This window comes from Dendroctonus ponderosae, unplaced genomic scaffold (assembly GCF_020466585.1).
Source record: "Dendroctonus ponderosae isolate FM_Combo_2020 unplaced genomic scaffold, Dpon_F_20191213v2 Dpon_F_20191213_10, whole genome shotgun sequence".
In the NCBI taxonomy this organism is placed as follows: domain Eukaryota; kingdom Metazoa; phylum Arthropoda; class Insecta; order Coleoptera; family Curculionidae; genus Dendroctonus; species Dendroctonus ponderosae.
In genome coordinates, this window is record NW_026017111.1 from 4,457,096 (window position 1) to 4,477,194 (window position 20,099).

Below are 20,099 nucleotides of genomic sequence, written 5' to 3' on the forward strand. Positions count from 1 at the left end.
GGCAGAATGTTCAAGGAGGTAGCGAGCATATCAGGAGCAAAGAAGAGTTTTCGCAGTTTTATTGGAAATTTTAGTAGAGGGACGAACCTTCGATTCCCATCAGGGCTGCAGAATATTCAAGGAGGTAACGAGCATATCAGGAGCAACGGATAGTTTTCGCACGGTTTTGTTGGAAATTTCAGTGGTGGGGCTTGTCTCTGGTTATGTTCGTCTTTTGGACCACAGAGGTTAGTGTGTGATCAGATCCCATGATTCAACAAACTCCAATGTTGCCACTTATTTAACCCATGCATAATTATGCATCCACACCAGAGACAAGTTTTGTCTCTGTCGATACTTGCACTTTGCGAGAAGGAAAATTCTCTTTAATGAATTAGATGGCATGTTTCCTTAGGAAACCATTTTGGGTTAGTTCTAAAATTCAAAATTATCTGGACAGACTTTGATCTGGGTGAATAAAAAATGAAACATCAACTTGTCACATATTTATTAGCCTAGAAGGAAGAACTTTTGACAAAGTTCCAGTTCAAAATATAAACAAAAAGGGGTTACGCTAGTAAAAAAACAATGATTGGTGAAATCCTCAAAGCAAAAACCGTGATAAAGCTGGGTTTGGGGGCGGTCAATAGCCGTAGCCGCCCGTGTACCCACCCCATTGGTTGTAACTGCCATAAGCGCCCCCTTGTGGGTATTGCCAGTTTTGGTACTGGTACTGATCGCCAGCTGTAAACACACAGTTGTGTAAAGGCACACTTAAGGCTTTGAATGAAAGGTTTGACTCACCCTGACTGTATTGTTGGTAGTTGTACTGTCCCTGTTGAGACCCCGAGTAGTTATATGCAGCTGGAGTGGACGAGGTTCCATAGTTGTAGTTGCCGTACGCCTGTGCCTGGGAGCTTGAGGACTGCGGCGTTTTCTCCTTCTTGCTGGAAGACGTCGAAGCTGCGTCACTCTTGCTCTCCTTCTTCTTCGCCGCCTCCTTGCTCAGCTTCTGGAACTTCTGGTACTGGTCATAAGCAGCTTGAACTGACTGAATGGCCGTGCCGAAATCCTCCAAGTACTCTAGCTTTCTTTGCGCGAACAACGCCTTCTGATCCGCGTCTGCACTGTCCTTCTCCAAGAACTCGTCGATCACCTCACACACCTCCTCCTCCTTAATGTTCTCCTTCTGCAGCGTAAGATCGACCAGCTGCAAGTACAGGCGCGGATTGTTCGCGTCCTTGCTAATGGCAAGTTTCAGAATCTCCTGCGCCTTTTCAAAGTCCTTCAATATCCTGAGGCAAAACCGGGAGTACTTGATGGCAATGTTGCTCGAGATCATTTTGTTCTTGGAATTGGTGATGTAGTGCTCGAACAGTTGGCCGCATTTCTCGAAATCCTGGCGTCTACGTTCCAGGTTGATGCGCCTGTAGGCCACCTGTAGCACATTCGGTACTTGCTTTTCCAGATTGACCAGGATTTCAGCGGCTCGGTTGATGTTGCCGACTGTTTCTTCGAAAATCGCCCATTGCAAATGCAAGTTGGGTTTCTTCAAATGATGGATTGTGCACGCTCTTTCATAAACGTCGCGGATTTTTGGCTGCAATTCTTTATCCTTGATTCCTTCCAGGTAGTGCACGAACTGAGGACAAACATTTAAAATACAATGGGCGGCTCCTTTAACCAAAGACTAAGCCCGTGTTCCATGCATCCGTTTGTACGATGATACGGTGGTACGAAAGTGTTTCTATTGGTTGGAGATCTGTCAATTCGTACGACGACGGACAAATTGACAGATCTCCAACCAATACAAACACTTTCGTACCATCGTACAAACGGATGAATGGGACACGGGCTTTACATCAGATTGTAGTTTATAGTCAAGTTTTTACAGATGGCTTTTCCAAATATTGCTGTTAATTGATTCTTTCCAGCAAAGATAAACAAACACTAATTAACATTAGTCACTCAATATGCCTAAAATTCTTGGAGCTTCACTGCTTACCTTGGCCCAAAACTCCTCGTATAAAGCGCACGCAATGAGACAGCGCTCGAATAGAACAATAATCCTTGTGCGATCGCCTTGTTCTATTTCAAAGTCGAGGTAATCTTGCCAGTTCTTCAGCTGGCATCGCTCCAGTGGTTTTACGTGGAAATACGGGCGCTTGATCTGAAATGAATAACAGAAAATCGCTTTAACTACCTACCACCATTCCAAGGCTTAAGCGCTTATCGGCTCTAATTCGAGATCAGATGGCCTCTGCGAAGCTTCTTCAACATGATTAAGAATTGCGCTCGTCTACACTAGACTGGAGCGCAATTTTCGGACTTTATCATCATTTTCGTTTACTTTATAGAATGATTGCTGGGTGCGACCAACTCCAGCTGCTTACCCCTTCTTCGAAGTTCCATCGGGCCGTCACTGCATTGACGGTATTTTTGTGGATTTTTCTCCGAATAGACACGATCCTCTCCTTGATGCATTTGGTCTCCTCCTCTGTCCTGAAATCCACACAATAATTGACCATTTTATTCCATCATGCACGGATAAAAGTGGATAAACTACTCCCAAGGCGCACATTCAGAATCTCATTGTTTCGAAAGCACCACACTTCGGTTGCTTTGTGTGACAATAAGAAAATCTATCACTTACGTATAAAGTTTGGAATCTTCATCGCCGGGCGGCAAATCAGCGTTATCAGCGGCCTTTTCTTCGCTTTTGAGCAAAGCGCGCACCTCCTTTCGCAGTGCCATAAACTCGTCCATGTCCAGAATCTTGCTGGGATTATTAGCCGAAACGTGCTCTTGAAAATTGTCGAAATGGGTGGTGTATCCTTGGGTGGGGGTAACTAAGAGCCTATCGAAAATTCCCGTAACTTTATTCAGCCTCTTCCCATCAGTCTCCCACTTGATGTAAGAGTCCCAAAGCCGATCGGAGCGAAACTCCAACCCGCAGGCCGCCAACGCCCGCTCAAACTGCGACCTAAAACCAATTAATCAACCGTCATCAATCAACCCCTCAAAAAACTGAAAAATCCTACCTGACGTATTCTTCGTCCTCGCCCTTGGTGGCTTTTACATAGGCGATGTAGTGAATCCATAGGTCAACCGATAGGGGAATCGCTTTCAGCCCTCGCTCAAACACCTGATATAACAAAAGCCCCAAAAGAGGCGAATTAGTCGGGGTTGTTCCAGCAGGGCAACAAACCACGCGAAGCACCGGCGGCCTCTTAAACTGCTCAAATTTACTGAAATTTTGTACTTTAGGCAAGTTTCGAACAAGCGCGGGGGCCAACGGTTGCAACCTCCGATTACAATCCAAATAAGGGCAAGTGGCCGCCCTTTCAGAAGGCGCCGGGGTCCGAAAGGGCGGCCTTACAACTAGTTAAAGCACATGAACATTTTCTTAGTTGTATGTTTCACTTGGGTCTGGGCGTTGTTCATTTGAAGCTGGATGATCCTATCTAAAGCTGCTCTGGGGTGCACAACTGGGTCGACTCCGCTTAGATATGGGGGATGGCTGAAAGCTTGCGCCTTAAGGCTTTGTGACTTGGACGTTGACTTGCCGGAGGCACAAACTTTCAGCCCTGCCTGTAAAGGAACCGACATAAAAAAATCAGAATCAAAGTACAGAAAAATTAATCCTACAATAAGCAAAAGGGGGAGATTTCAACCGTTGGCAGGTGATTTGATAAGCATGTGACACCAACCGCCTAAAGCCCCATCAAGCAACACAAACAATCAGATTCGGGCCGCCCGCGTCGCATAGTCTGAGCCTCAATCCTGAAAGGAAGCAGGTTTAAACATGATTACAATATCGTACAGCTGTATGTGAACCTAAACTTAAGTAGATCATATCTAATACATGTAAATATTTGCCTTAGCTGAAGAAAGCCTTACATTTTGGTCGACTCGGTAGCGAGTCTAGACACGAGACAACGCTACCACAAACACACTTGGCCAGTCCCATTAGCCGCTTTCCACTGATCTGCGCCTGCATGGCTCTCCTGCCGAGTCCACTTAGCCCCAAACGACCGGACTTAATTAATTAATTAATTTACAATATTTGCATTTAGTCTAACAGCAGTTGATAGTGTAAACACAATGTGATTAATACAAAGTATAATATTTGACAGCACTATTATAAGACTGTTGGTAGCCGGGTGGCCCGGAGAGAGCTGTGGGTACCAAAAACAATCAGTTTAACGAAGAAACGGTGAAAGGGGCGCTCGTGCGTTGTCGGGCTGCCGCAGGGGCGCCCAGCGTGGCAGCTAATACGCACTTTGGCGCTGAAAATGCCACATTCCCCCCTGATTCAGTGCCTTACATCTCAATGTAACGTTACAAAACACAGTATAAGTCAAGGTAAATCACAATACAAACGCACCGAGTGTCTTGGCCTAGAAATATCACTGCTAATAGCTTCAACTAAAACTACACTGTTCACTATCATGGCCACTGGGGGGAGAATGCGCCATTTCAAGCACGAAACTTTCTAAGAAAATCGAAAAAATTCACCTCCTGCTCGAGATTAAGCAACGCTGGGGAAGCCCCAGCGGCCCCCCGAACCATCGCTCGAGGCCTTTAAAGTGATTAGTGACTAAAATAAACTGCTATTTCAATTGATTGAGAACGCTCCACTTACCTCTTCGCACTTCTTTTTGTTTCCTTTGCGTTTTTCGTAGTCAGCATACTTTCGCCAGTAGCCGTAGCAGTAGGGGTAGTGCGACAGGAACGCGTCATAGGCTTCACGAGCTGCCTCCATATCGCTCTGAGAAGTAAATGCGGCTTTAAACGACACGAAAACCCAATAAAGAAGATGACAACTCACTTCCTGATCAACGTATTGCAGCAAGCAGGTCCAACCTGTAAAGTCAGTGGGGTCGTCATTGACTGCTTTCCAGTACTTGTCCAGTTCGGGCAGCTTTTTCGGCTTGGCTGGCTTGGCGTCTGCACCTGAATGAATGCCATTATAAACCAGAATATTCCCCATTTTTCTCAACTAACCCTCCTTATCCTTGTCGTCTTTTTCCTCCTTTAACTTCTTGGGCGGTGCCTCGTTCTCGGAAGTGGGCGAGGTGGGATCATAGCCAGTCTCCGACAGCTTTCTCTTGGCGTCTTTTTTCGGTGGCGAAGCCAGCTCCTCTTCTTCTTGGTCTTTTTTGGTAGCAGGCAGCTCGTCTTCAGACACCACCTAAACTCAATTTTAGTTTGATTTAGGTGAGTTTTTTGCGCGTTTTACCTCAGTGTCGGCTGGCAACTCGGCTCTTTTGGGCCCTGGCAACTCCTCATCTGACACTTCTTCAGTCTCGGGCACTTTCACCACTGGAACACCTGGTAATTCTTCGTCTGATATGTTTTCAGCTTCTGGATCGCCGTTCTAAATAACAACCGGCTTCAATAGTAGTGTCTTAAATTAGCCAGATGGCTTTCATACTTGTCTCACTACTGCCTCCTTTGGTTCTTCATCGATATCCATTTTCTCGTCCTGCTCGTCTTCTAACAAGGTGTCCAGTTCGGACGTATCCGAGTCATTTCGGACTTTTTCCACCTGCACCACATCTTCCTCCTGCACAGGTTGGGCTTCCTGGCCGCTTGGCTCTCCCGCAGTTTCGTCTTGATGTAGCTCTACTCCATTTTCATCGCCTGTTGCTGTTTCGTCGCCTCCAATTGGAAGAGAAGTCTGATCCCCCATTGAGGGTGGAGGTGGAGTCTTCTGCTGCCTCACTGGGCTTTCAGCGGCTGGTTCAAGAGTCTTCAGATCCGGCTGAGGTTCCGCTGTGTCCTGGTTCCTCACTGGTGACTGAGGGGCTTTCTCTTCCTCCTCTGGAGGATCAGCAGGCTCTCCCAACAAAGCCAAGTCGTTGATCACCTGCATAGAACCTCATTAAATTCTATCAAGCCTCTCGATTATTAAGCCGTACCAATTGAGGGCTTTCCGGGTTGATCTGAGCGATGTTCTCGTCCCTCTTGATCATTTCGGTCTCAGCGGCATCTTCCTCTGAAGTACGCGTAGCCTGGGATATCTTGCGAACTCTGGTCTGCAAAAGGATACAAACGGCTTTAGCAACTTTTCAAAAGAGTGAAGAGCACCTTGCCTTCTTCTCTGCGGGCTCAATTTGCTCCAGTTCTTCATCTTCAGACACCTCGACTTCCATGACGACGAGCTTCTTCCGAAGCTTGCGGCTGGCTGGTTTCGACGGAGACTTGGGCTTGGCCGGCGTCTTCACTGCTCGGCCAGAGCGGGTTTTGCGAACTGAAACAAGTAGAATATGGGGCTACTTCAACAAGAATCTTAATAAGGGCTACTCACTGGGGCCACTGTTATCTTCCACGTCTGACATGCTTGCGAGTCTTACCGAAGCTATGGGATTAAGCAATTGTTTAGTATTCACTTCACAAAGTAGTAAACGCAGGTAAACGAGTTAATTTTTAAGAAATCAAACACTGAGCGTGTAGCGTTGTCTCAAAGAAACATGGCGGCCAATTGGGTGCCAAACATCAATAGGGATTTCTTGTCGCTTTGGTTGCATGACTTGCGGCGTTTCTGCCGCGATGCCGGTTGTTGGACGATTTTTGAGAAATTTGCTCAAAAAGCCCAAAGTTAAATCTAGATAATTTGGGGGATTTGATGTGAAAAGCTCCAAAATATCCCCGGATAGCTTAGGGCTTTTGATAACTCATATATCGCGCAAGTTAAACATTGCAATCGTTGAAACCGACAACGTGGATTTTCTGTCTGATGTCAGTAGTGTCAATGCTCCCGTTTACTGTCTTTGTCTATGTTTACTGTCACCCAACTATTGTCACTGTCAGGAAAGTTATAAAAAAAAAATCATCAATTTCCCATAAAAAATTTGCAGTTTGTGCCTCTTTCATCCGCGCAGAGTGGTAGGCAAACTCTCTTTATGTAACCAATAATGTTTTCTTTACAAAACCAGAACCAGGTAAGTGCTTAAGGAGTGCTGAGGGTCCTGTGATGTTTAGAGCCCCTTTCAGGCCTTCGCGACTCTGACCCAGATCAGTGCCAAAGTCACCACTACGCCGGGCTCATTTTTCCGAAAAAAGCCCCACCTGAAATCCAAGCCAGCCGAGCAGAGTCTGTGCACTGACAGTTTTACCGAAACATTGCACAAGTGCGACTTTGCCTTTGCCAAGCACCTTAACTTGTCCTCCCTGTTTAACCGACCCTTCCTAAATAACTTTCATGTGTCCTTTGTGTCGAATGAGACGTTTTTCGAAAACAAGCATGGGTTTGCAAAGGGGGAGCTAACTAGCCATTTACCCACACTAGTGCTGCGCAGCTCAGCCAAGAATGTCCAAGTGCCGCAAGGATTCTACCAGAAGCTCGTGCAAGGACTGCTCACCGAAAATAGATTCACTTTTAACATCCAAACCAGGGGGTTTAAGACTGACCGGAGCATTCAGGCTGAGTTGGAACGTAACCCGACTATTATGAGTAGATTGAAGAACAACTTGGCAGGCGGGTCCAGCAGTGAGTTGGGGGGCAAAGTGCCCTTGGGTAATGTGAGCGCAACCGATGGGGAGCAATTGAAGAAAATCCTCAGCTCTGAAGAGTCCAACTTGACCGAGCACGAGAAACAGAGGATTAAAATTGCCTTTGCTGAGGGATATCTGGTGGGCAACACTGGCGGGGGCAAGACGGCGAAAGCCTCCAAGTACTTCCGAATGGTCCAGCAGGTGTTGACTATAGCAATTTTTTTCGCGATCGTGGTCAGCTTAATGGCTAGCGCAAGTGGCTCAGTATTCAGGTGAGGAACTCCTCCTGGACATTGTTAGTGAGAGCCCAAAGTACCTAAATCTGGTTTAGAATCCAATTGGGCAACCAAGTGGAAGTGGACCCGGAAGAAATCCATGTGACCTTCGACGATGTGAAGGGAGTGGACGAGGCGAAGCAGGAGCTAAAAGACGTTGTGGAGTTCTTGAGGAATCCAGACAAGTTCTCTAACTTGGGGGGCAAGCTGCCCAAAGGGGTGCTGTTAGTAGGGCCGCCAGGTAAAACTGAAAACTCCCCATACCACCTTCATTCTTCACCTTCTACCATGCAGGCACCGGAAAGACCTTACTAGCCAGGGCAGTGGCTGGGGAGGCAGGGGTGCCCTTTTTCCATGCCGCTGGGCCGGAATTTGACGAAGTCTTGGTAGGACAGGGAGCGAGACGCGTCAGAGACCTGTTCAGTAAGTCCCACCTGCTTAAATGAACCGAGCACTGTACAAGTCCCTTTGTTAAATCAGAGGCGGCGAAGGAACGCGCCCCTTGCGTGGTTTTTATCGACGAAATCGACTCGATTGGCTCGAAGAGAACTAACAGTGTCCTCCACCCATACGCCAACCAAACAATCAACCAATTGCTAACCGAAATGGATGGATTCCATCAAAATGAGGGCGTGATAGTTCTCGGTGCGACCAATCGCAAAGAGGATCTGGATCAAGCGCTTTTGAGGCCTGGCAGGTTTGATGTGGAAGTGAGTTGGAGGCGAAAACCCCTCCCAATATAGGTGTTATCAACTGATCTAAACTAGGTGACCGTGCCGAGGCCGGATTATACCGGGAGAAAGGAGATTTTGGGGCTGTACTTAGGCAAGGTGCTGGCCAAAGAAGTGGATCTGGAGCTGTTGGCTCGGGGCACGACAGGATTCACTGGCGCGGACTTGGAGAGCATGGTGAATCAGGCTGCGTTAAGGTAGGCACAGTTTGGGGCAGTTTTAGACAATAATAATCGGAGTGAATTTTTAGAGCCGCGATAGACGAGGCCGATTGCGTGAGCATGAAATATCTGGAATCGGCGCGCGATAAAGTCCTGATGGGGCCGGAGAGGAAGTCTCGAATTCCCGATGAGGATGACAATCTCATCACAGCTTACCATGAGGGCGGACATGCCATTGTTGCTTATTACACTAAGGAGAGTCACCCTTTACACAAAGTAAACCATGGCTTGAAAAAAGTACACTAGAATAGTTTGCTCAAGTACTGTTTTTATACAGGTCACGATAATCCCACGGGGGCCCAGCTTGGGACACACCGCATACATTCCCGAAAAAGAGCGCTATCATGTAACAAAATCCCAACTTCTAGCAATGATGGATACAATGATGGGCGGTCGGGCCGCTGAGGAATTGATTTTCGGTCCTGAGAAAATCACTTCTGGTCAGTCTCAAACGTTGAAAATTGAACTTAAGCAAGCGCTATTACTATTGGCAAACTCTTGAATTTTTAGGAGCCAGTTCTGATCTGGAGCATGCCACATCAATTGCTGTTCATATGGTAAAAGACTGGGGTATGTCGGAGAAGTTGGGGCTGCGCACCATGCCTGATGACAGTCGTCATGAGCTGGGGCCCAATACCAACGAAGTGGTAAGCAAAAGCTGTTTCTTAAGGCGTTTAGCTCTTATTGGCTATGTGTTAGATTGACAACGAAATTAAACGGATTTTGATGGAGAGCTACGAGCGCGCGAAGCACATTCTAAAAGCACACGCCAAAGAGCATAAAGCGGTTGCAGAGGCGCTGATGAAATACGAGACTTTGGACGCGGAAGACATAAAAGCAATCATGGCGGACCGGGCGTCGGAAAAATCGTAGAAGCGCTGCCTACCAGTTTGTAGTAAATCGATTATCTTCCCATTTGTGTTAAATTTGTTCCGGTTTTACGCAGCTTTTCGAATGAAGAACAATTGCAAACACCAAGACAGTGTCCTTTTTAAGACAAACTTCCTAAGTTCCCCCATTGCCTGTTCCCAACTGTAAATAAAAGCTTACTGGACATATAAACTATTTTAGGATAAAATGTTTTTTTGTTGTATTGGTTTAATTTTACGTTCCAAAGCCAGATCTAAGTGATTTGTTTTAAGCCTGATAAGTCGTAAAGTATGCCTTTTTTGCAAATCCCGCAAATAACAAAAATTGCTTATTATTGGCTCAACACATAGATGGGGAATTTAAAATCGAGACAAGAAAAACTACCGGACTTTCCATAAAATAGTGGAAAAACTTGCGATAAATTAATTGTCTAGTTGAAAAAAAATGGGCGTGTTTCCCGGAAACTACACGTCCAAAGCCTCATGTCAAAGTTTCCGGATTTAAAAAAACAACACGTTTACTGAAAAGAAAAGATACCTCATTATTTACCCAGCTTCAATAGAGCACCGCTTCGGCACATCTGTTCATACTAACAAGGCCTAGGGCTTCAGTAAACTTGTTAAAGTGCTGGAAGATTCGTGCAGGTAACCCTACTTTCCCTACCTATTTTTGGCATTCCGTTGGCAAGTCCTTGACAATTTTCGTCACATCAGTCTCGAGCCACTTTGCACGTTAAAATTCTCAGTTTTTTACGCAGCGGTTGTTTACTACGTAGCCGCCTGGCGCCTACAATTGTGACGCGAATTGCAACTGTATTTAAACGTGTGGGGAGCGGTGCGTTAGAGTGCGACAAAACAGCGCAGCCCTGCTTTGCACCCGATTGATCCCCAGTGAGTGTCGAAATGTCGCAGCTTTTCCGCAGGCCCAGCTTCTTCAGTCACCTGAGTCGCAGGTTCCAGCAAACCCAAGCCAGAGTGGCCTCTAGGGACAAAGTACGCGAGCCCCACGAGCCTCTCGGCCATTTGGCTGGGGGGCCCGTTTTCCGAAACGCCCGCTTGTTTCCCGATAAAATCGCCATCAGGGACCGGATTGCTGGTAAGAACCTTCAAGTTATCCTGCTCAATTTCCAGCCTAAACTTGAGCTATTTTCGAACAAATCACCTCAAGTGAAAGTAGACAGTTTCCAAGCTTTTCCTTGGCGATGGCCTTAAAGTAAGGCCAGCAGCAGCTTAATGAGCCTGGCTGCTCCATACTGCCGAACTTAAAGCCGTGTTTAATTGCAGCTTACACCTATGCGAATATTTTCATGAGCGCCCATGAACTCTCCAGGGAAATCAGCGCGATTTTGGACGGAAAAACCAACGAGCGGGTGCTGTTTTTGTGCCCCAACGACGTTCACTATGTTATCACTTTGTGGGCTGTTTGGATGGCTGGGCAAATAGGTAAGTAATCTACTGGCTTTCTGTCTTCCCTCGCCGTTATCAGCTGGGCTATTTTTAGTCGGGCAGCTTTATCAGCCGATTTCCGATTAAAGTCGACGTATAACAGGCAAGATCCACTTTCCCTTTTGCATGGCAGCGTCATTTGTATCTATAAATACCAGGAGAATGTGACTTGGTCATCTATATGCAATCACATGCGATTATCGCCGTAGGACCGCATTGTATAAACAGGTTCTAAAAATATCCTAGTCAAGCGGTCAAGGTTCTGATCCTTGTTGTTGTTTCATAATGGCCAAATTTACTTTCTAAAATTCAAAACTTCTCTCTCAGAACTGCTAAATTGTTTTTTTTATAGCTGTGCCAGTGAGTCCTTTGCACCCCAAAAGCCTTTTGCAGTACTATGCGAACGATTCCGGCTCGAACTTATTCATCACAGTGCCAAAATTCGCCGATCTCATGCAGCAAGTGGCCCGAAACTCCTCCACCAAGCTGCATGTTTTGGATGATCGCCTCAAACTGAACTGCACTCTAATGCAGGTGAGCCTTGAATCCCCATTCAATCTACTTCAGTGCCTTATATGATTGGTTAATTCCAGGCTAGCCGAGCTGGAGATTTGGAGGGCGGAAAAGACGACGTCTTCTACAACAAATCCGACGCCATGATCATTTACACTAGTGGAACCACTGCGAACCCCAAGGGTAACCATTTTCGCCCCCAAAGTAGGTGTTTTTGAAGCAACTGAATGTCTTTGCAGGAGTTGTCCTGTCCTACAACAACCTGTCCGCGCAGGCCTCCGCCCTTCTAGACGCCTGGAAATGGTCGTCTGACGACGTGTTGCTGCACACTCTTCCTTTGCACCATGTTCACGGCATCGTTAACGCGTTGCTTTGTCCATTATATGCGGGCGCCAAGACTATTATGCTGAAGAAGTTCAATGCGAACACCGTTTGGTAGGAATAAAACCGCTTGCGGTCATCAAATGGTAACTGGGGCTTTGGGCTTTAGGTCGTACCTGCTGGGCGTCAATGCTCGCCCTGATGATCGGCGCATCACCCTGTTTATGGGCGTGCCGACTATGTATTCCAAGCTGGTCGAGGAGTATGAGCGCGTTTTCAAGCAGGACCCGAAAATGGCCGAGTATATCAGAAACACGCTGAAGAGCAAGGTAGTTTGTGTTTGCGCCTCATCTGCGCAAAGCCTCATTCCACATTTCGGTGGGTTTTAGATAAGACTGATGGTAAGCGGTTCGGCTCCATTGCCAGAGCCCCTCTTCCAGCATTGGGAAGAGATCAGCGGACTGAAACTGCTGGAAAGGTAAGTGTTGTCGCCCGCCTAATGTTCGGTGCTGAGTTTGCTTTTTCAGGTACGGCATGACCGAGACTGGTATGATCCTGTCCAACTCCTACGAGTCCGGTAGGGAGGCCGGATATGTAGGAACGCCCCTGCCAGGGGTTTCAGCCAAGCTGTGCGAAGTCCTAGACGGGGAGGAGCAAGATGCCATAGGCAAGTAGGTGCTGGTCACTCCCGAAGGTTTGGTTTGTGCATCTGGTGTTTTAGGACCCTGGTGGAATGTTCAAACGTCGAAGGCACCCTGGTTTATCAGAAAAATGGCCAAACCAATCTTGAAGGTGCCGATCCAGTTGGGGAGCTTTTGGGTAAGATCGTGGCTTATACTTATACTACGTGGCGGAGTTGGTCGATAATGAAAATTTTCAGTGAAAGGGCCTGGCATTTTTATGCGCTACCACGAACGCCCCGAGACCACCAAACGCGAGTTCACAGAAGACGGCTGGTTCAGAACTGGCGATCTTTGTCAGTATTCGGTGGAGAAGAAGAAGTTCAAAATGCTCGGCAGGTGAGTGAATGTTCCTAGTGGGCGCAATGAAACTCAAAAGAAACTGTAGGAAGTCGCAGGATATCATAAAAAGCGGCGGCTACAAGATCAGCGCCTTGGAAATCGAGTCAGTCATCCTGGGTAGTCCTTTGATCAAAGACTGCGCAGTTATTGGGGTAAGCGACAAGGAATGGGGGCAACGGGTCGTTGCCGTTGTTTCAGTCGGCCCTGAAGGCGACAGCCCCGTTAAAGTGGAGAAACTCATTCAGTATGCCGAGCTGAAACTGCCGAAGTACGCCGTACCCAAAGAGTGGAGGTATGTGACTCGAACATGACTGTTGGCTGGTGTAGACTAGATTAAAACGGTTCTTCGTTATTTTGCAGGTTTGTAGACTCGATTCCCAAAAACGCCATGGGCAAGGTGAACAAGAAGGAGTTGGTGCACTTGGCTTTTGGTCCCCAACAAGGCTGAGCTTTCCTTGATGTCCAAGCCTTCCCCCTGTTAAGACTGTCTTGATACTGGCCCTGCGCAAGGGCCGGTGTGTTTTTGGAAAATCGCCCTGCTAAGCCATCCCATGGATGATTAGTCGGGCTATTGCCCACTTTGTCGGTTTATGTTAATACAATTATATTTGATTTGGCTGCCCTTTATCATCCTGTTAAGGTTGCTATTCACCTGGGCCTCGATATCTAATCATTTTAGTCTGTGAGGACATTTTAAAGCTCAAGTTCATTGCCCCTCAACAGGCTGAAAAAGCACTGCAAAGGATCTTCGCCTGAGCACACCTTGTTTAATACATTGTTTAGGTTATAAACTGGACTGTGATTTATTTCTTACCTTGGTGTGTTGGTGAGGGGTTAGTTTTGCCGGCAAGCCCAGTGAGTGAACCAATCAGCGGCTTGTGTAGGGCGAATTCAAAATGTCCGCTTTTATGACAGAACCTATCAAAGATTCTCCTGAAAAAGCTTTATTTAGTCAAATATCCATGAAAAACCTTGCATTGTAGAAGTTTAGCTGTTCTAGGAGAAGGTATGCATAAGAGGGTTTTTGATTTTTTCAACATTTTTTTCGATGAATTTAATTACATGTCATGTCGTCCTTTACAAAACTCCACCGTAGCAAACACCAGCCTCAGTCTTTGTTCCATGGCCCGCAAATGGGGCTCAGTTAGCACGTTTTGGATATCTGGCATGAGCTTCATGTATTTGGATAACGCGCCGCCTGCCAGGCTCAGAAGCGCTTGCCACATTTTCTTCCTAATCCTGCAAACAAGCCAGACTTGAGGCCTGGTTAGTGACTTTGTGAAGAAACTACACTTACAGGCAGCACTGGTAGAGGGGCGCCAGAATATCCAAATGTTGAACATAGGGGTTGCCCAGCCCTTTGCCATTGTCCAGCCAGACGATACTGTCGTCCAGAGTCTCATAGTGGTGCCGATCGCCGTTTTGCAGGAGAAAATCGAAAATTGCCACATCGATAAGATCGAGCAGTCGCTTCTTGTGCAGCCTGGTCTTTACAGCGCTAAAGGGCAGAAACGGTTATACTGTCACTTTTCACTGGTACTCGCAGAAAGCCACCTGCAGTAATCAACGCTGTCCTCCCATGCAGCTTTTTTTCTCTTCTTGTACGTGCGCTGCCACGGAGATCTGTAGCTGCTAAAGCTCTTCCGGACATTAAAAATCACCGCGCCAGTCAGCAGGTTTCCCTCATTGTCGCAAATGGGATCCTCCTTGCTACAGTAGAAGCACTGGCCGAACACACAACTTCGATTCTCCTTCTCCAAGCTGACGTTCAGCAGCCTATTGGTTGCCACCGGGAGAACGTCGTATTTTAGGGAAATAGTTCGCTCCACGCTAGCAGGAACGAACGGTTTATCGAGCAGAACGGAGAGGTAGAAACCCACAATTTCTGAGCCGTACCGGTCTTTGCCCGCGTAGACTGGCCCCTCTATGCTCTTCTCTATCGGATACCATTTTGGCTTGAAGACGCACTCTTGCTCTCCCTATATGAACAGCAGTCATCGGGTTTGAAAAGATCCTTAAGGTAAGCGCGAATTTCTTTGCTGAATTAAGTCTTACCTTCACTATAACCATTGAAAATGCCACTTACCATTAAAGTGAGTAGAATCTTCAGCTGCGTGCCCCGAGTATCCAGATCAGCCTTGGTGATCCTGGCATGCCCAAGGGAGTATAAAATGCGACCCATTAAAGCACTGGAAAGGTTTGTCAGTTGACTGTCCGAGGGCCAGGAGTTGGCCTCTGCCCACAGCTGCTGAAGCGGCACGCTCTCGAGCCCCCAACGGCCCGTGCGCTTGATGTTGCTCAGAAACCGCTCAGCGCTGTTCAGTTGCAAGGCGTCCCTGCTGTAGCTCTCAGGCAGGCGGCTCAGTTCTTCGTAAATCGCCTCTTCAACGTCCTGGTTGGTCTTTGGCAACCTTTCAATAGCTGGCAGGTAGCCTTGCAGATGTTGCAACGTGCAGAAGAACACCAACAGTACAAGCAAGGCGACTACAAGCACAATTCTTTTACGGAACATTTATGGCATGGTCTCGATGATAACCTCAAACATCGAAGTTTGTTGGAAACATGCGGCGCTTCATAGGTGATTTTGGGGTTGAGTGGAAACAAACACATTGAAATGGTTTATTTCAGATATTGGGGCCAATCTGACCGATGGGATGTATCAGGGGATGTACAATGGGTCGAAAAAACACGATGCGGATATTGGTGGCGTGTTGAAGCGTAGTTGGGAGGGCGGATTGAGCAAGATGATTATCACAGGAGGGAGTCTTGAGGAAAGCCAGCGGGCCATTGACTTAGCCAGGACTGATGGTAAGTTTTCAGGTTTAGTTCGTTCGTTTTAGCTGCAAGCTGGGAATGAGGACTGGACAAAAAGGGGAATGGGAAATTTTAGGGCTAGTTCCCAACCAGGAGAAAGTTCTGGAGGATTGTGGGGAATTTTAACTCCAACCAGCAACATCGGTTCCAAAGGCTCATAAAGTTTGGTGGATAACAGAGTCGTTATCATAGAGAAAGTAAAATAATTAATTATTTTACTTACTCTATGGTCGTTATTAGATACATGGTCAGATGGCGCTCATGCTACCGTAGCTGCCCTGGTTTTTTGGGACTATTCGTAATCTTTTTAAGTAAATTCTTGACTGATTTGAAAGAGATTCTGAATGCCATTTTTTATAGATAAACTTTACGCTACCGTGGGCTGTCACCCCACCAGATGCTTGGAGTTCGAAAACTCCGGATGCTCCCCCGAAGAATATCTCGCCAATTTAGGGAGCCTCGTGAACGCCAACCGGGACAAAGTGGTCGCTTTTGGAGAGTGCGGCCTGGACTATGATCGGCTGCAGTTTTGCCCCAAAGAAACCCAAAAAAAGTGACGGCACACTAAAAGCGCACGAAAATAAGGCTCATAATCCGTTCTTTCCAGATACTTGCAGCTTCAATTGACGCTGAACGAATCGCTGGATTTGCCGCTGAACGAATCGCTGGATTTGCCGCTGTTTTTGCACTGTCGCAACGCTGCCGCCGATTTACAAAACCTTTTGGCCCCCTACAGCTTTAAAGGGGTGGTGCATTCGTTTGATGGGACTGTTGAAGAAGCGCGCAAGTTTATCGACTTGGGGTACTTTATCGGGGTGAATGGATGGTGAGTACGCATGCAGAATCGAGTGTGAAACATAGAGAAAGTAAAATAAGTATTTTTTACTTACTCTATGGTGTGAAAAAGACGTGGTTGCGTACGTCACGTTGAATGTCATCGTGTCAGAGACAAGTCTTGTCACTTGTCTCACTAAACGACGTCAGAACGCATACAAAACGTCACTTTTCTGTCTAGCAAACGGAATATGATGTGACAATTAAAAAGTAGCTCTGTTGAATTGCAGCTCTTTGAAAACGCCCGCGAACTTGGAAACAGTTAAGCAACTGCCCATTGAAAAGTTGCTGATGGAAACAGACAGTCCATGGTGTGAAATCAGACCCACGCATGCCGGCTATCGGTTTTTGCAGGAAGAAAACAAGTCAATTCCTGCGGTGAAGAAGGAGAAATTCAAGGAGGGCTGCTTGGTGAAGGGCAGGAATGAGCCGGTTAATATCAGGTAGATGCAGCACGTGCGGGTTATTAAATGGTACTGAATGTATCGCCATTCCAGGCAGGTTTTAGATGTGATTGCCGGCGTGAAGAGCGAGTCCGCCGATAAAATCTGCGAGCGCATATTTCAAACCACCAACGAATTGTTCTTCTCTTGAAATCCCGGATTTTATAAAAAAGTTTATTCAACAACATATTCTCTTAACAATATGCGAACTTAAATAAATTAAAATGTTCGACAATAAAACTGGTTGTATAAAAAAAATCGCGCACACATACACAATGGAATTATACCTACACGTTCACAAATTATATTTTACGAGTTTGTCGCCAAATTAGGAATATAACTGGAATAAGGGAGAAATTGGAAAATAAGTGCCTAAGACGCGGGTTGCAGTTATTTGATGCTCGTTTGGACTTTTTGGTACACCCAATGGTAGTACTCGATCGCCTTTTCCGATGTGGTGTTGTAGGCCCCCACCACAACGCGTTGAATGTTTTCAGGCGACAATTGGCCACTGAAAATCACAAATTTTTCAGTTTTTTAATTGATTTAAAAACCGAGAATGCCACGTAAAGATTAAATTGGGGAAGCAAGTTCAAGTTTGCCCATCACAATCACAAAACGTTTGCCGTCGCTGATAATCAAACTTCTATAGAGATTAGAGTAAATATACAATTAATTACAGTAAATCAAAGGCAATAGTTATCGCAACACTCTAATGTTGCTAAGGCCTGCTTTTTGCTTACAGTGAACAAACAAGATAAAGAATGAAAGTGGCGACAAAAACAAACGATTGATCGATGTTCAGCCAATGGCATCAGCACACATTTTGTTTGGAAAAACTGCAGGTGCGACTAGATACTTACACAAAGACTTCGTTTTGCAAGTAGTTTTTGGAAATGTGGTAGTAGTTGATGGTTTTGGCAAAGGCATCGGTGAAAATCACTTGCGTGTTGTCGATCAGTCCTGGTGCGTAACTTTCAATCTGGAAACGCAAAATGCAGGATTAACATTCTTCAGCCTTGACAAGGACCAAAAAAACTTGCATTGGCGCAAGCTTTCATTGCCTAAATCCTCACTGTGGTAACTGCTGGTTAAATTTCACAACACGCTAACTCACCGAAGCCACCAGCAGAGGATATTTCGTATCAACGAAGTCGGCAAGCGCATTCCTGCTGCTTTGCAGCACGTTGCTTGAAACCTTTAGGGTATCGCAAGCCAGAGCGCCGTAAGGACTCAGCACTTCTTTGGCCTTTCCATAGTAGACCTTAGGAATGATCTGGTCCAGTCTGGAGTCGATCCACAAGACTCCATCGGCCAACTTGCGACCGATCTGGAACAGACAGAGTTCGTCCTGGGGCTTGCTCAGCCTGTAGAAGGGCTCGGCTAGAATGGCGATCAAGGCAACGATCAGCAAGCTGGACAGCAATTTCCTGCCGAATCCACTTGTCTTTACAGGCGTTTGCTTCCGCTCCTGAGCCCTCTACAACAATGAGAAAAAATGACATCAATCGGGGTTCCTGATGCCAGTTGACCCACTGATCCCATTTACCTGCTGTCGTTTCTCTTTTTTCGATGCCATTCTAATTCAAGCGATTGTTGGCAGCTGAAAACTGTTTTGCCGATGCAAAATTTGCTACAACTTCACGCGAAATGCCTTTACACAAATTGGTCGATCGATTGGTTTCTTTTGCGATCAAGAAGTGTTAATGTGTTGCGCCGACTCCGCGCTTGAAGCGAAACAGCCCAGGGCCGGCTTTTACAATGTTCTCCGCAGGACTAACGACTGAATATTTAATGTGGAAAGCGATTTTTTATACAATTTTTGCTGCACTTTTTGGTAAATTTTGCTTTTTTGTCTTAATTTCGTCGGTTTACGTTTGGACTAGTCTAGTTCGCACTAGAAATTTAAAGTTTTTCCCAATTTGGTAGCCATAACTAATGCCTGCTTGGTGAATTGCTATGGCCGTATTTAAGTAACTGTTGACAGATGAAGTAGATGACATCTTGTGCCTTGGATAAGTAGGCGCCAAGTGACGGATCATAGGTTTCTTACGATCGTTGTGTTGGTACAAATGCATTTTTGACGGAAAAAGCGAATTCCAAAACGACCGTTAAAGGTTTAATTTGTCATTTCTGTCCGTGTGTTTATCACACAGACACGTTTGTCGTTGCTCTCGCAACATATTTGGAAATTTAACGTAACGCTTTAAATTTTCTGCAAAAGCTACTGACAATTTTTTAACAATTAAGGAAACTGTCGCGTAAGAAACTCCTCGTAAATCACCGTTTACCATCCACACATACGATGTTTCATTATCATTTTATCTTTTGTTTCCGCCCGAAAGAAAAAACACCGGAACGTATTCTGAAGAATGAAATAAACTAATAGCGAAGTAAATAAATCACTGAAACCCAGGAAGCGAATTTGTACTAATAGAGTTAATACATCAATAACAGTTTCTTTCTGAAAGCGATATCTCATAACAAATTTGTTCATTTCATCAGCCAGATATTCAATAAATTCTACCAAGTCCCTTCGTATGCACAAAACACGTGCAAATAACCAACAAATGGTCATAGACAGACAGATACCTATGAACTGGTTAGGTTAGAAAACAACCCTCAATTTGTTGAACGTCACTTGCGAGTCGTCTATACATACGGGCACTAGTGAAATCATATTGGGGTTGAACAATTGGTTATTTTTCGAGGATTTTTTGCGGGAACGCAACTTTGAATTGAATCAAAACAACTTCCTCTCGACGACGATATAAAAACTGGAAAATCACCCGATTGTCTACCAAACTGTCAACTTCTTCAACGTCAATCGCGACTTAAAATTCGGTAGTTTTGAGCGCTACACCGGTAATTTTACCCCAGTTTATGGGCAAATCAAGATGAAGCCAAGGGCGGATCCAGGGGGGGTCATGGGGTTCATGAACCCCCATTCAATTCTCTATAAACGATGCCAAAATGAATTCTGTGGCTCGAATGGTTCTTGAGAAAATTCGAAAAAGGCAGCGTCATGTTCAAGTAGATTTTGCAACTCAAAAAAAAAACCACGCAAATCTAAAACTTCTTGAATTCAAGCCTTTTTTGAGAAAACTGCCAACATTTCCCCATCCATGGTT

At 45.9% G+C, this 20,099-nt stretch overlaps 6 protein-coding genes across 6 annotated transcripts in view; 3 read left to right on the forward strand and 3 right to left on the reverse strand.

The window, feature by feature from the left end:
* Positions 1-470: 470 nt before the first annotated feature.
* On the reverse strand, positions 471-6,491 carry LOC109545620 (pre-mRNA-processing factor 39). Its single transcript, XM_019916405.2, has 14 exons — positions 6,293-6,491; positions 6,078-6,235; positions 5,904-6,020; positions 5,417-5,851; positions 5,222-5,359; positions 4,987-5,173; positions 4,811-4,935; positions 4,625-4,750; positions 3,021-3,124; positions 2,633-2,962; positions 2,373-2,481; positions 1,985-2,149; positions 784-1,621; positions 471-723 (listed from the first exon to the last, which is right to left on the reverse strand). The coding sequence occupies exons 1-14, from the start codon at positions 6,321-6,323 to the stop codon at positions 623-625; spliced, it is 2,964 nt and encodes a 987-aa protein (XP_019771964.2). The 5' UTR covers positions 6,324-6,491; the 3' UTR covers positions 471-622.
* Positions 6,492-6,728: 237 nt separating this feature from the next.
* On the forward strand, positions 6,729-9,784 carry LOC109545624 (ATP-dependent zinc metalloprotease YME1L). Its single transcript, XM_019916414.2, has 10 exons — positions 6,729-6,926; positions 6,979-7,751; positions 7,811-7,995; positions 8,049-8,177; positions 8,235-8,464; positions 8,522-8,682; positions 8,736-8,922; positions 8,984-9,146; positions 9,217-9,353; positions 9,406-9,784. Exons 1-10 carry the CDS (start codon positions 6,900-6,902, stop codon positions 9,577-9,579), a joined length of 2,166 nt encoding a protein of 721 aa, XP_019771973.2. The 5' UTR covers positions 6,729-6,899; the 3' UTR covers positions 9,580-9,784.
* Positions 9,785-10,105: 321 nt separating this feature from the next.
* Positions 10,106-13,493, forward strand: LOC109545632 (malonate--CoA ligase ACSF3, mitochondrial). The gene is made up of 12 exons (XM_019916429.2): positions 10,106-10,671; positions 10,860-11,018; positions 11,374-11,555; positions 11,615-11,717; positions 11,774-11,969; positions 12,025-12,184; positions 12,245-12,333; positions 12,383-12,526; positions 12,577-12,674; positions 12,736-12,874; positions 12,924-13,169; positions 13,238-13,493. Exons 1-12 carry the CDS (start codon positions 10,479-10,481, stop codon positions 13,323-13,325), a joined length of 1,797 nt encoding a protein of 598 aa, XP_019771988.2. The 5' UTR covers positions 10,106-10,478; the 3' UTR covers positions 13,326-13,493.
* A 53-nt stretch (positions 13,494-13,546) lies between these two features.
* LOC109545635 (glycosaminoglycan xylosylkinase homolog) lies at positions 13,547-15,389 on the reverse strand. Its single transcript, XM_019916435.2, has 5 exons — positions 14,964-15,389; positions 14,432-14,856; positions 14,175-14,375; positions 13,940-14,116; positions 13,547-13,810 (listed from the first exon to the last, which is right to left on the reverse strand). Exons 1-5 carry the CDS (start codon positions 15,387-15,389, stop codon positions 13,681-13,683), a joined length of 1,359 nt encoding a protein of 452 aa, XP_019771994.2. The 3' UTR covers positions 13,547-13,680.
* On the forward strand, positions 15,193-17,208 carry LOC109545650 (deoxyribonuclease TATDN1). The gene is made up of 6 exons (XM_019916458.2): positions 15,193-15,455; positions 15,506-15,685; positions 16,052-16,244; positions 16,299-16,517; positions 16,756-16,968; positions 17,023-17,208. The coding sequence occupies exons 1-6, from the start codon at positions 15,440-15,442 to the stop codon at positions 17,117-17,119; spliced, it is 918 nt and encodes a 305-aa protein (XP_019772017.2). The 5' UTR covers positions 15,193-15,439; the 3' UTR covers positions 17,120-17,208.
* LOC109545629 (transmembrane protein 214-A) overlaps positions 17,129-20,099 on the reverse strand; it is a 5,652-nt gene continuing 2,681 nt past the window's right edge. Inside the window, exons 8-10 of the mRNA XM_019916425.2 lie at positions 18,086-18,448; positions 17,832-17,950; positions 17,129-17,479 (exon numbers count right to left, since the gene is read on the reverse strand). Coding sequence (XP_019771984.1) covers positions 17,359-17,479; positions 17,832-17,950; positions 18,086-18,448 — 603 coding nt within the window. The 3' untranslated portion in view covers positions 17,129-17,358. The remainder of the gene's footprint in view (positions 17,480-17,831; positions 17,951-18,085; positions 18,449-20,099) is intronic.

Bases quoted from the DNA above. Each gene is read 5' to 3' on its own strand.
- LOC109545620 (XM_019916405.2), bottom strand. From the start codon at position 6,323: ATGTCAGACGTGGAAGATAACAGTGGCCCCA. The intron at 5,360-5,416 runs GTATGAAAGCCA...GTTGTTATTTAG, and splicing joins AGGAGGCAGTAGTGAGACAA to AACGGCGATCCAGAAGCTGA. The intron at 2,482-2,632 runs GTAAGTGATAGA...TGTGGATTTCAG, and splicing joins GAAGATTCCAAACTTTATAC to GACAGAGGAGGAGACCAAAT.
- LOC109545624 (XM_019916414.2), top strand. From the start codon at position 6,900: ATGTTTTCTTTACAAAACCAGAACCAG. The intron at 6,927-6,978 runs GTAAGTGCTTAA...AGCCCCTTTCAG, and splicing joins CTTTACAAAACCAGAACCAG to GCCTTCGCGACTCTGACCCA. The intron at 9,354-9,405 runs GTAAGCAAAAGC...GCTATGTGTTAG, and splicing joins GGCCCAATACCAACGAAGTG to ATTGACAACGAAATTAAACG.
- LOC109545632 (XM_019916429.2), top strand. From the start codon at position 10,479: ATGTCGCAGCTTTTCCGCAGGCCCAGCTTCTTCAGTCACCTGAGTCGC. The intron at 11,019-11,373 runs GTAAGTAATCTA...TTTTTTTTATAG, and splicing joins TTGGATGGCTGGGCAAATAG to CTGTGCCAGTGAGTCCTTTG. The intron at 11,970-12,024 runs GTAGGAATAAAA...TTTGGGCTTTAG, and splicing joins TTCAATGCGAACACCGTTTG to GTCGTACCTGCTGGGCGTCA.
- LOC109545635 (XM_019916435.2), bottom strand. From the start codon at position 15,389: ATGTTCCGTAAAAGAATTGTGCTTGTAGTCGCCTTGCTTGTACTGTTG. The intron at 14,857-14,963 runs GTAAGTGGCATT...CTGTTCATATAG, and splicing joins AGATTCTACTCACTTTAATG to GGAGAGCAAGAGTGCGTCTT. The intron at 14,376-14,431 runs GTGGCTTTCTGC...TCTGCCCTTTAG, and splicing joins GACAGCGTTGATTACTGCAG to CGCTGTAAAGACCAGGCTGC.
- LOC109545650 (XM_019916458.2), top strand. The intron at 16,245-16,298 runs GTGACGGCACAC...CGTTCTTTCCAG, and splicing joins CCCAAAGAAACCCAAAAAAA to ATACTTGCAGCTTCAATTGA. The intron at 16,969-17,022 runs GTAGATGCAGCA...TCGCCATTCCAG, and splicing joins AATGAGCCGGTTAATATCAG to GCAGGTTTTAGATGTGATTG.